Source organism: Coloeus monedula (genome assembly GCF_965178545.1).
Source record: "Coloeus monedula genome assembly, chromosome: Z".
Taxonomy (NCBI): Eukaryota; Metazoa; Chordata; class Aves; order Passeriformes; family Corvidae; genus Coloeus; species Coloeus monedula.
The window spans coordinates 52,930,886-52,945,145 of record NC_138822.1 but is presented as its reverse complement, the minus strand read 5'-3'; the positions used below and the strand labels follow the sequence as shown (position 1 = coordinate 52,945,145).

Below are 14,260 nucleotides of genomic sequence, written 5' to 3'. Positions count from 1 at the left end.
TAGAAAAAGTATCCCTCAGCAAACGCACTACTATTATTTTGTTTGTTTTAGTACACTACATACTCATCTTTTTCTTTGTACAGACTACATTTTTTTAAAAAAATAACTGAGGTAAAAAGAAGGCCAAATCACTTCTTCACATTTTTTAATTTACAGGTTTTCTTAGTGTAAGCCACAAAAAACACAGAACTCTTAAAATGCCTCTTCTTCCTCATCCACCTCCCAGCAGTTGTCACATTCAGAGAAAATCTTCAGAGAGGGAGCAGAGCCTCAGAGCAAAGATTCTCCATCTTAGAGAAGAATGCACTCACTATGCATGGAAAACACAGTGGCTGCCTACAGCTTGCTCTCATATTACACAAAAATACCTCTACCTTGCACCTGGTTCTGGAGCTATTCCAGATCATGAAGACACTGAAGATACCTCTAAACCTATTTAAAGGAAAGTTCTGTGGTTTTGGGGGGCATTTTAAACAGGCTTTTAACACATATATCACATCAACCATCTAAAAAAGACAAGCTAGTATCACTGTGTCAACATGTCACCTATCAATCTACTAAGATTTGCCTACCATCTCTTTTGACTGAGACTGGGAGCCTTGCTGAAGATAATGTTTGATGAGTCAGTGATCTTGGGCAAACCATGTCTCCTTATCAGGACTTGTACTTTACTCCTGAGAAGCCCACATGTTAGCACGAGTGGCCACTGCCAGGGAGCATGCTGGAAGCCCTAAGCCAGCCTGTGTTGTGCACTGGTAGGTATTATGGCAGAGACAATGTTCTGATCTGGCAGGCATAGACACATGAGTTCATTTTGGAATGTTTGCTCGTTCATTTTTATGTGAAATAAAAGGCACCATGGTATGGGAGGGAAGCAGAACCTCTCTTCAGATGGGACCCATGTGCCACAGTGTGCCATGGGAAGGTTCACTTGGGGTTTATATAGAGCTCTGACATAACTTAAGTAAATCACAGTGTTCGTTATTTATTTAATGATAGAAATAATACAAAAAGCTTTGTATCTTGTAATAATTGAGATTAATATGCTGACTATAGAATGAACAAGTTTCAAGTAAATGTTTGACTTCAGTATTTAAGTACAGCATTTATTTCTCTTATTGCATTTTATTTGTGGCTCAATTTCTGTATTTAATGTTCTGTCCCATGCTGCAAGGACAGTATTATTCTCCAAGGATTTTACTCAAACACAAAGCAAAACTAGAGATCACACTCAAAAATCAGGCATATTTCAAGCATAGACCCAAATCCTGCACACTAAGTAAAGATTATCATTACTTTCTCATGCAGCATAACTAACACACAAAGTTAACTTAATTCTAGTCGTATACTTGTGTTATCTTCAGTATTTGGAGAGATGGAATGTATGTAAATATATCCAGATACACATACAAACAAATATTTCTTGTAAAAATGCCATGTTAGCAAACCTGATCTTCTTTATGTCCTAAGATCTTACCCTGCAGGCCTTTTTCCATCTCTACACATCTTGTGAATCTCTGGCCTCTGACTAAGAAGCTCCAACAGAAACCATTTGTATTGATATAAAATTCAAAACAAGTGTGAGAGAAAGTTTATTACATCCAGAAGACAATGGTTTCAACAGCTTCTCTTCCATAATCTCCTACTTCTCATCAAATTTTCCAGCTGACTCTGGAAGTTTTCCACAACTCTTTGACATTTAGTAAACCCTGGGGCTGCAGAGCCAGGTGTAAAGCCACTTATCTACATTCCAGAAGTAGTCATTAGTGAAAGAATTAATAACTTCCTTACAGTTACTGAGTAGCTCTTTAGGAAACTTAACATCAAACCAAAAATCCTAGTATGCAGTGTGCTGCACAGGTGAAACCTTGAGAAGCACATGGTTACATCTTGAAAGCCCATGTTATAGAATACTCAACTGCAAAAGCAAGGTATGGAAAAGCAGCTCTCTGAACTACTGCCTAAGCACTTTCAAAACTAAGAAACAGCTAGATGAGCTTGGTTTGCGCTCTGCTAGATGGGGCAAGTCCATCTAAAACAACAAGACATGGCACAGTTTCTTTGTAGCAAAAACATAGGGTATAAACACTAGATTTTCCTCATATTAATTCTTATCTGACTGGCTTCTCATCTGTCACAGTCAAAAGACACTTCATGGGGCTTAAAATTAGGCACACATCACAAAAATTCAGTGCTGGTCACCTACAAACTACAGTTCTATTCGTAAGAATGTAATTCCAACCTAGAACATCCCATCCACCTCATCCCCTGACAGCCAAAGTGCTCAACACCTCACTAGAAACAGTTACTTATCTGTTGATTAACTTACTTGGAAATATCTCTGCCACCATGTTGCCATGGAAATATGACATTTCCAATAGCTGCCCGGTAACTGTAGACTCCCAGGAGCCCGAGTGCCATAGCAATTTTTGAAACTAGGGAGCATCTTCTCTGAACCAGAAAGAAGATCATAAGTAGGGAGACTGCAGCCAGGAAGGAGAGTTCAGATTTATGTTCAGAGCTGGGAAAAAAACAAACAAAAAAACCCCTTTTAAAACAGTAATTAGTGCCAAATGCATTTGATAGAGGCTTAGCTACAGCACTGTATTAAATAAACCATATTAATTGATGCAGGAGCAAATTAATCACTGCAGTGGTACCTGTTATGAACTTTCTAAGAGGTATGGTAAAATATTTTAGTATTTTTAGAAAAGCAGTTTTATTAATGAGGTTTTCTATTCGAGCATGCATATTTAAAAGTGTAATTATTGTGTTCCACCATATGCTAGTTATTTTGTTAATTATATAAAAAACTGAGATGCATATTGCATAATGGAAAAGAGTCTACTACTTTTAAACTAGGGGCTTGTTATTTATACATTTTTTTTAAGTGTGTTTTGCTTATACTACAGCATTTCATTTTCTAGCACAACAGAAAAGATTTTTGCACTACAGGATTAGAACTATTCTGTCTTTTGAATTAACTGCATATGAATTTGTTTAATTTTAGACACATTAGCTACCCTACTACCTATAGAATACACTACCTACCCAAAATGACCAAAAATACATAGTTTAAAACACACACACAAGCTCATTAGCACAATATGATTCCCTTATGCAACTACGGCACCTTGTACTGTGTCAATACATACAAGAGATAGACACAAAATCTGCATCACTGGCAGAGAAGATTACAGATACAGTTTGTTTGTTTGTTCCCCTGCATCCTAAATAGGCAACACTCGTTCCAGAATCAAGGGCATTTCACTGAGCATGCTGCCAGTGTTATGTATTTAAATCTTCAGTAATATGAATTAGCACTGCAAAATGTAAGGGGTAAGGCAAAGATCTGCAACCATCCCCTAACACGTAGTTTCAGTAAGCCTACTGTAGTACAAGAATTGCCAACCCATGCCTCCTGAAAATACTCCCAGTATCCCAAATGATATAAAACCACTAATTTTGTTACATTTGCTTTGAGTTAAGAACATCATGTAGATTTTGAGAGCTAAGGGCTCCATCTTCTGTTTTCCACAACTCAAAATCCCATGATAAAAGATCACTAACTTCCGGAAACTAACAGTGTGCCTGGGCTGTTACCTGCATTGAATCTAATTACACCAAATTCCAATTTTATCTCTGATTTAATAAAAATTACTGTACTTCAAACAGGTTTGCTTTCCTATTCCCTAGTATACACTTTATCAGGAGCTTGATCAATGTATGTTCCAGCTATCGTGCTTGAAAAGTCACAGAGGAAAGGTTGTAGGGCAGATAAATTGTCACATCAGTTCTGCATGCAGGACCCAGTCACGTAGTTCATACACCTTAACAAGATTCCCAAGAGATGCACTGCTCTCTGAAAGCCAGGGGTAAAAAGTGAGAGGAATAAGATCTAGAATGCTATGAGATAGAAAATGTAGTCTTGATGTTTCTCCTCGCAATTGTTATTCCTCTACAGAAGGAGACAGCAGAAGCAGTGAAGAGATTCCTGCAGCAAGCTGTGAAGGTAACTCAAGCACCACCTCCTTTATGATCAAAACATAATTAACTAATCTAGTAGACACTAAACCTTTCAAATGAGCATTACAGAAAATTTTAAGTCTTCAGGTCATATTCTCCTTGGCTATTCATTGTATGAGAGCAAGACAAATCAGGGATAAATAACAGTACATCCTCATCATCATCATCTTTGTCTCTTTATCTAAAAAATTCAATACACATTCAGTTTGCATACTTGACCCCTAGCACAGGGACTAATACACATCTCATGTCCAGGTTTTCTGGTAACAGTCCTCTGTGATCTCCATTTGGAATTTTTTTGAGCCATACAATTTGTTTAAAAAACCCCTACCTGAGTGTTTCATAGCATTTGCTGAAGAAACAAGAAAAGGATTTACAGCAAGCGAAGTCAGGTCAGCACAAGTCACCTACAGTTTCAAAGTTTTCCAGCCAAGGTTCCGACACTTAGGCAGCTAAAAGCATATGTAATTAGCATATATTTTGAAAGGAGATGGTAGCTGCTGAACACAGAGTCCAGTCATTTAGCAAAGTCCTAAATGATTTTGATAGCCTGCTCACAAACACATGCACAAACAAGCTACTCTGATCTCAGCTGCAATGTAGTGGGTTTTGCACAAACCACAAAATTGAAAGCGAAGAACCAATAACTTCCTGAAGAAAACCTGTTGAGAAGTGAAGGAAAAAAGATAACTTTGGCTCTATCTTCCTACTGTAACAGCTTGTGGTCTACATTCATACTTCTGGTAATAGAATGAAGGTTGAAGACATTTTTTTCCACTGCTCGGACTTCACCTCATTACTGTAAATACAAGTAGAGTGAAAGGCATTACAAATGTGCATGATTAATAACTTAGGTATATATGGCCTTTTTAAATTGTTTCTTTCATTTTACAACTGGGTACATAGAAGTCACAAGGTGTGCTAGCTTTGAGGGGAAGGGCATTGGGGATGGTTAAGTACATTAGTAAAAGAAAACATTATCATCTTCCCATGCTGATGCTTCTTGTCACTTCTCTTCAAGCTGACACTGCCATGTAGCAGCTCTGACAGCTTTCAAGTATCAGCACTGACCAAGATTAACAGCCAAATAAAGCTGAGTACCAACCAATAAAAAAGAAAACCTGATTTCCAGTGAGATTTAGACTGCATGTTTTCTTCCACTTCATCTACTGATTTTCTTTTGCTCTTTTTCCCAACAAAGTATTTTTCAGGTTTCACAGTCTGTCTGCAAATAACAAAAGAACACTTTCCTTATTTCAGCACTGCTGAATACATTCCTAGTAGCCAATTTCAACACACTATAGGTAGGATTGATTTTCTGTGTTTTGATGCTTACATCAAACAGGAAAACCTGAACAACAGGGCCTCTGTCTCAAATGTTGAGCCTCTTAAGCATTGTCTAGTTAAGCAAAATATTAGTCTGAGCATGAGCACAGATGTCCAAAAGATCAATACAGGGGAATAAAAAAAGAGGGCCATTTGTTCATTAGTTTGTCTTTGAGACAAGGCTGGCTAGAAAAGGCCTGAGCAGCCTGAACTCAAACTGACAAGGGCTAAGTAAGGGCTAATGATCTAAGTAAGGTTCTAAATTCTTATTAGCAAAAAACACGCTATTAAGACATAACTATGCCAATTAAACTAATACTAAAAATAGAATAACTATCAACCTTACAGACTAGCAAAGCACTTTGGGAAGAGAAGTAAGTGCTTTATGCAACTCAGTTTATCACCAACTTTCAATTCATGCTACAAGGAAAACACATAATCTCAACCCTGATCAAATCACTAGGGAAACAGACATTTCTACAACCCTGTTATTGTGTGAAGGAAAAGGAACACAGATGTTAAAACCTGCAACCAAAGAAAATGCAAGCAAGCTGGCCAAATAGGAATTCCCAGACACTTTACAGACCACAGGATGTGTAAAGATTTAGTTGCATCATTGACTAATCTTTCTAAAGCTTGTTCAGTGAGCCATAACAGAGACAAGAACTCAACTACATCCCATTACTCAAGTCCAAAAACTGTAATACTTCAAATACTACTCATCTTTTAACCCTATATTGCAACTGAAGTATCTGTCAGCATGGAAACATACATAATATTCTCCTGTTAGGCTGAAAACCTGCTCCTTTGTTCTAAATCAGGATGTAGCTCCACAGCAGCATGAGCCAACCTGTGCCAGGGCTGCCAGGGTTCCATTCTTTCACCTGCTCCCTAGGCACAGCAGTAGTTACACCTGTCTTGGGTTGCAGTGTATTCTATTACCATCCCCATCAGCCGTTGAAATCAGGTGGGGCAGTGTTTCCTTGCCTCCTCCCCCCAGGCTATCTTGCTGTTAATGGCCCATCATTGTCCTGCCGCATGACTCATAGATAACTCCCTCTGGACTATCATCTGTTAATGGGCCCAATCAACACCTGGCCTCATGACTCATTACCCCATTGTGAGATGCTCCACCCAGAGGGAGGAACCAAGCATCCCAGAGTGGATATAAGCTGAGACTCTGAACACCAGAGACAAGGCCTTTCCACTGGATTTCCAGAGGACAGGAGCTACACAGCCACCACTGGACCTTCTGAGGAAGAGCAGACCCTTTTTTCTACAGGATCACTTCTCTCAGACTGCTACCACCACCCTGCCTAACAGGGACTCAGGCTGTATCTTGACTCTGTCAGTTTGAACCAGTGTTTTCTTTTAGTTTTTTTCCCCCTTTTTTTTAAATTTCCCCAATTAATTGTTATTCTGACTTGGTGCCTCCCACTGGCTTGTTTTCAAACTAGTACACATCAATGGAAGGGAGAAGGCAGAACTGTGACAGTCCTAATCACACATCCTCTTATCCTGCCATGGCACAACACTTTGGACTGTTGCATAATCTTTTTAAGCCTCCCAAAGTACAGGGTCAGGAATCACTGCTTCTTTCTCAATTAGATTTGAAAGGCAAGGGGTTTTTTTTAAGGAATGCTTGACAGTGGCAGAAAGAAAAATCTGTTTGTCTGCAACACTTCAAAAGATCCAGATACTTCCACGTTCTCTTCTTACAGTAATCTCAACAGCAGCACTGCTGACTTGTACAGTCTTCCCATCCTGCATTCCTGTTACCAAGCCAGCCCATTTGCCTGTGAAGACTGATGGTAAATCAGAGTGAGAAGTGATCCAACTGAAAGCCAAGAGTTTCTCATGCCATCTTGAGTTATTTTTCCAGACACGTCTATTCAGTGATTTATTTCACCATACTGACACAGGAACACATAAAATACAGGGCAAGTGAGGCAAGTAAAAAGAGAGCAGGTTCCTTGTCTTGTATGGCAAAAGCTCCTACAGTATACTGTTTCAGCCAAATAATCAGTCATAGCCTAAGAGTATAGCTGTAGAATCTTCTCTCTTCTACCTGCTTCAAGACCCAAGCAAATACACTCAATGTGAGGTCACTTTGATAGTGAACAGAGGAAGAAATTCGCCTGTAAAATTCTGATGTTTTTGTTTTGATATCTAGCTGCTGTACTTCAGCCTTACTGAAGGGGGAGGCAGACAGCTTTAATAATAGGGTTGTGATGGCTTTATAAAGGACAATACTTTATCAACCTGACAGATTTTTGTGATGAGATAAACTCAGTGGAAGAGCAAAAAGCAGGCATTGTTGTTTATCTGTGCTTTAACAAGGCTTTTAACACCAGCTCCCGTAACATCCCCATAGGAAATCTCATGCTAGAAAAGTGGACAGTTAGGTGAACTGGAAAGTACTCAAATGATGGATTCACAGGGTTGCCATAAGCAGCACGAAGTCCACCTGGAGACCAGTCACTATCTGTCAACCCCAGGACATAAGGGTTGGCCCCCACTGGGGCCTATACTGTTTGATGTCTTCACTAATGACATGGGCGATGGGGCAGTGCTCCCTCCACAAGTCTGCACACAATACAGAACTCAAAGGCCCCTTGACAGGCTGGAGAAATTGACCACCAGGCATCTTACGAAGTTCAGCAAGGGCAAGAAGCAAGTCCTGCACCTTGGAACAAATAGCTATACACATCAGGACAGACTAGGGGCTGTCCAACTTTTCAGAGGTGACTCTGAGTGCCTGGGTGGACCCCAGCTCGACAGTCAGCACACAACATGCCCTTGTAGCAAAGGCAACCAACAGCATTTGGAGCTGCATATGAAGAACATTACCAGAAGACAGAGAAAGGTTATTTCTTACTCTGTGTTCAGCCAGGGGTCCAGTTATGCATTACCCAATACAGAGAAAGATATGGACATAATTCAAATCCACATGAATTCCAATCCACGGGGACAAAAATCAAACACAAAAATAACCTCCTCCCTTCCTTGTCCCTCCTCCTTCCTCAACAACAACAAAAAAAACCACAGAGTAAGACAGAACAGGTGTAAAAAACCTTGGGTCTACCTGAGCCGGTTGCTTCTAAGTTCCTGACAGGCAATAGTGTTACAGCTGGGCACACAGGATTTCCCACTTCCGTTATAAATCAGGAAGCACCTGGTCTACCTGCAGTCTACACTCCACCTGTGTTATCTCCCTGAGGCGCCCACAGCCCAAGGCTGTAAAACGTTTCACTGCTCTATAGGCATACTTAGCGCCACAAAATCAGAGGTGGGAGCGTATTAAAGTGAGACAGGATCTTTGAAAGTTAAGTCCATAAATGCACACAGAATTATTAGAAGTCTGGTAACATTTCCAAGAGTCAATAAACATCTCTGGGGGACCACATGAGTAAAAGCATATATTTGATATATTTGAAACAAACCAAATTTTTCAGCTTTATCAGGTCCTTGTTTCATGGCTTTGTAGCACCAGCACACTCCAAAGAAAAGGACTGACAGTCTGAAGAAAAAATCTGGCTCAGGACATTATTGGGCAAATAAATCTTTCACAGATGCTCAGGATTAATTGTAAAAATCCTCACAGTCACACCAAATCACATCTCATACTGCTCACACATTGGCTTAGCTCATAATGAAGGAGTGAATTACCTGTCACACAGTCTTGATGTAGGAAACACAACATTTTTTCCTCATTTCCTCCCCTCAAGAGCAAAAATGCATGGTAAAAACTCTGGTATAGAACAATCGCTATAATAGGATAAATTCCCTCATAACTCATGTTTTTCAGCACTCATGCCTGTCACTGCAATTAGCATTTCATCTGTGAGGCTGCCAATAAAAAACAAGTCTCATATTAGTCCATTTGCTCATGTAATTTTTAATGAATGACGAATGACATTTCATCCAGGTATTGTAAGATACTGGCAAGAAATCTATTTATCTTACACAGCAGAGCCTCTTCATCTGCTGTTTCCAAAACCCTGACTAGACAGTCAAAAAGTATTGCTTCTCCATGTACCAACTGAACTACATGAGACAGTTCAAGTATCACTGAATAGTAACTGTAGTTCTCAAAAGTACTGAAATTATTAGAAAAAGCAGAAGCCCTTCTCCGCTGTACCTTCAGTTATAAAAAAGTCCTTTTCTAGTTTATCTTATTACATACACTCAAAAAATTCCTTCAGCTTTTCACTCACACATTACAAGCATGTGATAGACAAGGAAAAATTCTATGTGTGGCATCTTCTCCTGTGACTTCATAAAGTTTGGAATTATGCAGAACCTTACTGTCTTAATTTCAAGAGTTTAATTCTATTAAGTGATTTTTAATTTCTCAAACCAGACACTGTTGACTTATGTAAGGAAAATATTTACTTTTTGCTTCTGATAAACCTATCATGTATAATTGGCATTAATTAGATAAGTCATGGTGCAGGGCAAAGATTATAAACTATTGATAACACACAAGGAATTACTCCTGCATGAAATAGCAATGAAAAATTTCTTATGTCACTTCACTGTTTATCTGTTTTGTATGTTTGCAGCACTTTCCGGTCAGAGACCATACAGAAATATATACATATTTCACCAAATGAAACACACATTAATTTTTAAATGAGGCAGAAAGTGTGACAATAAATCAGATACCCACCTTGTCAACCAGTGTCCAAAGTCTGGCCGATGAGCCCACTGGACACCCGTCTGATTCAAGGATCGAAGCAGCCGACAGCAAATAAGGATGATCCATGGAGTTGCTACACTTATCCACTTATCTGATCCTTTTACGAATTCAGATGAAGAGGTGGCCTTGCCCAGTTTTGAATTACTTGCTGCTGGAATGTCTATATTCTTGTACTCAGAGGTTTCCCCAATACTATCAAAATTTTGTTTCACATTGCTGTTATGTTGAGGGTCACATTCTTTCAGAAGAAAATAATTTCTACAAAGTTCCTGACACAGCACCAAACAAAGAGTATTGATAAGGAAATACCAGGTTTGATGTTCCTCTTCTATAAAACTGCTTGCCCCCAAGCTCAAAACATGGCCAATAGTTCCAGCCAGAATCAGCACATCTATTTCTGACCAGCTAGAAGTGGACACAGTAGGATTCTGTAAACAAACAAACAAACAAACAAAAAAGCCATGGTGAAGGACTAAAAATTTCATTTGTAAGTATTCATAGAGTGCTTACAACAATGAAAACAAAATATACAGCAGGATAACATTGCTATCTTAAGAAATCTCAAAAATTTATAGAAGAATCATTTCAGTTAAGCATACTTAGCACTACAACATAGTAGTAATTTTTAAAACTGCATTTTGTTTAAGGAATAAAACTTCTCTATGAATAAACATCACAACTGTACAGATTAAGATTCCCTATCACCCTGTAAGTTCATGCCCTGTTGCATATTTGTAGAAGTAAAAATAGAAATCCTGCAGAAATCAAACCTGAGATATAGATAATAGGTAATTCTCTAGTAGTTCAAATCCGTGATATCTTCAACTCAATATAGTGACAGCCTTCACTATTCAAGTTAACAAAGTTACTGCCTGATGGCACTCCTTGACCTTGCTTAGCTTGAAATGAGTCTTTCATCATAAAACCTACTTTAAATCTTTACCTTTTTATTTTTTATTCACACACCATGACTATCTAAAACCACAATATTTTCTGTCTAATGCCTCCATTAGCTCAATTTTCTGTTCTCAGCGGCTAATTGGAATTGCCTTATCATCACTACCTTCAATGACAGGGCTTAAGATAAAGCATAAAGGCATGAGGAAGTTGAAAGCACCTGGTTCATTGATGTTATCAGGTAAAGAACCTTTTCAGCACACAGCGAGAGCTATAAAAAGACCACACAGAGACACAACCATGATAAGTAAGCACTAAGGGAGACCATAAAGATGACCAAAACTCTTCAGCCATTAACTGACAGGGCAATAAGAAATCACAGGCATAGCTCTGAAGAGCATCAGTCTGGACTCTGTAACAGGTAAGTGGGAAGTGACAGTACAAGGGTGTTACAGATATCCAATGGCACCTGTGGATCTGTACTCATAAAGCAAAGCTTCAAGAAAGCGTCAAGGGTGGGGAAGAGGAGGCGATGAGGAACATGCTGGAAACAGGGGCAAAGTAAGAGGAGAAAGGGGAAAGTTACATATAAGCAGGAGCCAGCGCACTTTTCTGACTGAGCCCTGTGCCTGGTCTCTGTGGCCTATCCTGTCTTATTAAATCTTCTCCTATTTTTCTGTGCAACTCCACACCCTGTCCCAAAGGTGGGTGTTGCGAGACACCACTGCAAGTAGCTGGGGACAAGCCTGCATGTCAGCAACCTGAGACCAAAGCAAGTAAAAGCAGGTGCCAGCAGCTGCAGAGTGATCATGGGTCACCGGACCCACACATCTGCAGTGCCATGACTGCAGCATGTGCCAGAGTCACTGGAGAGGGTACCACTGGCCACCAGGACCATAAGCCCAAGGTGCCAGCAGCTGGAGGGATCAGAGTACATACAAGACAGGTAAGAGTGTCAGCAACGGGAAAAGAGACAGTGGATCACCAAGCTTGTAGGACAGCATTATTAACTGGAGGGCCCAGAGTACGCACCTATGTGTGGGTGGTCACGGGGCGACTGACTGGAAACACCTGTCTGTTTAACCTCCCCTCAAAGTCAGAGCCAGAGGTGGGGACAGTGACCCAGGATGGGCATGCACAGCTGTGCTCCAACAGCAAGGCAAGACAAACACCCCAGCCCTAGAGGACAGCAGAAGCTTCCTAACATACCTTAACAAATAGGATAATATACATACTTGTGAAGAATTTTGGGAAAGACACTGTCGAAAATCATACATTACTATTTAATTTTCTCTATTTTTGCTCTATTAGAGAATATCATAGAGCATCTCTTAAACTCGTATTTTAAGCACCTAATAAAACAAAAATTTAAAAGCCAGATCTAAATTACTGCATGCCATTTTTACTCCAGAACAAAGATCTCTGAAACTACTTTCACATTTATTTCTTTAACTGTGTATTTTAACCACATCATCCTCCTACATTTGACCTATGAACAAACTTTTTAAAAAATCTTGAATATTCACAGGGATAAATTTCACAGAGAACATGCTACATTAAAAGATGCACAGTGTACTAAAATTCCTGCACGGTATAAATCATGTTGAAAGGAAATTGAAACAAACTGACGTTTGAGCAGGTAACAAGAGAGCAGGTATAAACAATATCAGTATCTCTGAGCATCTTAGATGCAAGTCTCACTTGTGTTTATGACTTACTGACAGCAGCATACATATTTTTGTTCAATAACCAAGAGTATGTAATACAGAGAAGACAACAAATACACAATGCAAGAAGATAGTTAACATTACTAGAAAATTTTGCTTTAGGGGAAAAAAACTTTTGCAAAACCGAAATTTTGAGACGTGAAAGAATGCAGGAGCTATAGTTACAAATATAAACTATTCACATCTCCTTCATTTCTTGTGCTGTTAAAGAATACATGACACCAAAGTCATTTCACTTAAAAGAAACCAACAACACAAACAAACACACAAACAAAACCCCACACAACCAAAAAAGCCCCTATGAGGTTACACACAATAATGGGGGAAAAAATACTAATAATCTGAAAAAATGCCCAGTTTCAATCTAAATTTACTAGCATTTGAAATTTCTTTGCTGTTCTAAAGACCACTCAGGTTTGTTTAGTATGCTATTCTGAAAAGTAAATACCATACGCTGGTATTTGGAACAAAAGGACAAGGTTGTCTGTGCAAAGACCAAAGAGCATGAAATTCACAAAGCTGAGATAAGAACAGTACATGACTGATCTTCAGCAAGTTTAAATTCCAATAATTCTACCATGCTGACCTTAAAGATCTTGGCTAACTAAATAAATGAGCATGTAAGCACCACCTGCTTGCAGAGACAAAGGAATCTGAGATCCTAAATAAATAAGAATGAACAAGTCTGTGATATAATTTGTCTTCTTTGTAAGACAAAACATAAAATCTATAGAAGGATTGGTATCTTGTACCTGGTTGCTGTCAGCAACTGATATGAAAACTGAAGAAGTGATGCATTATCAATGGGGAACATACAAAAACCTCATTAAGATGATGGCACTAATGTGAAATGTCCCAGGATCAGAAATCTGTATTTCTTGCCTGGTTGTCTCTTACAACTTCAGTGAAAAGAGAAAAAAAAAGACTCTTACATTCACATCAAAGGATTAAAATTGAATGACATTTACTGATAAACCACATTTCAGATCAGAGTTAAATCACTACGCAAAATTAAAAATTATGATGCTATTATAATCTCCAGAGACTTGATAATCTTAAGAAATTCTGGAAATACCTCCATCAAAGTTTTCTAAATTTATGTCTAATCCCTTATATATGAACTGCGCCTTATTAGGAATGCCATGAGTATGGTGTCATATACAGTCTGACCCTAGATTACTTAGATTGTACCTAGTTTTTAGATTTGGTTTAAAGGCACTGAAACGTAGGTCTTACTCTGATACTCACAGCTCTGTTTTCCCAGCTGCTGAACATGTCCAACCCTCACGAAGTCAGCAGACACTCCAGATACTAAAAAACCTGTGTGACTCTCAGCTTGTTTGATATCTTGGCAAACGAACTTAATATAGAATCTTTTGTTTAAAAATTTTTAAATCTCAGGCTGCAAATCATATCCCAAACCAAGGCAGCTTCAACAACTGGTGTATGAGCACTAGTATTCAAGCAATACAGAAACTGACCTCTCTGCCCTATCTTTGAACATACCTTGCTAGCCTGCAGAAGTGCCAGTACATAAATGATGGAATATATGCACCTTTGACCATTAAATTTCGAAACTTCT

General features: G+C 39.0%; 1 protein-coding gene across 1 annotated transcript in view; it reads right to left on the bottom strand.

Annotated features, from left to right (window-relative positions):
* The window catches only part of PIGG (phosphatidylinositol glycan anchor biosynthesis class G (EMM blood group)), an 84,538-nt gene that overhangs the window by 43,240 nt on the left and 27,038 nt on the right, over positions 1–14,260 (bottom strand). Inside the window, exons 9-10 of the mRNA XM_082300915.1 lie at positions 10,025–10,482; positions 2,330–2,521 (exon numbers count right to left, since the gene is read on the bottom strand). Of these exons, the coding sequence (XP_082157041.1) occupies positions 2,330–2,521; positions 10,025–10,482 (650 nt within the window). The remainder of the gene's footprint in view (positions 1–2,329; positions 2,522–10,024; positions 10,483–14,260) is intronic.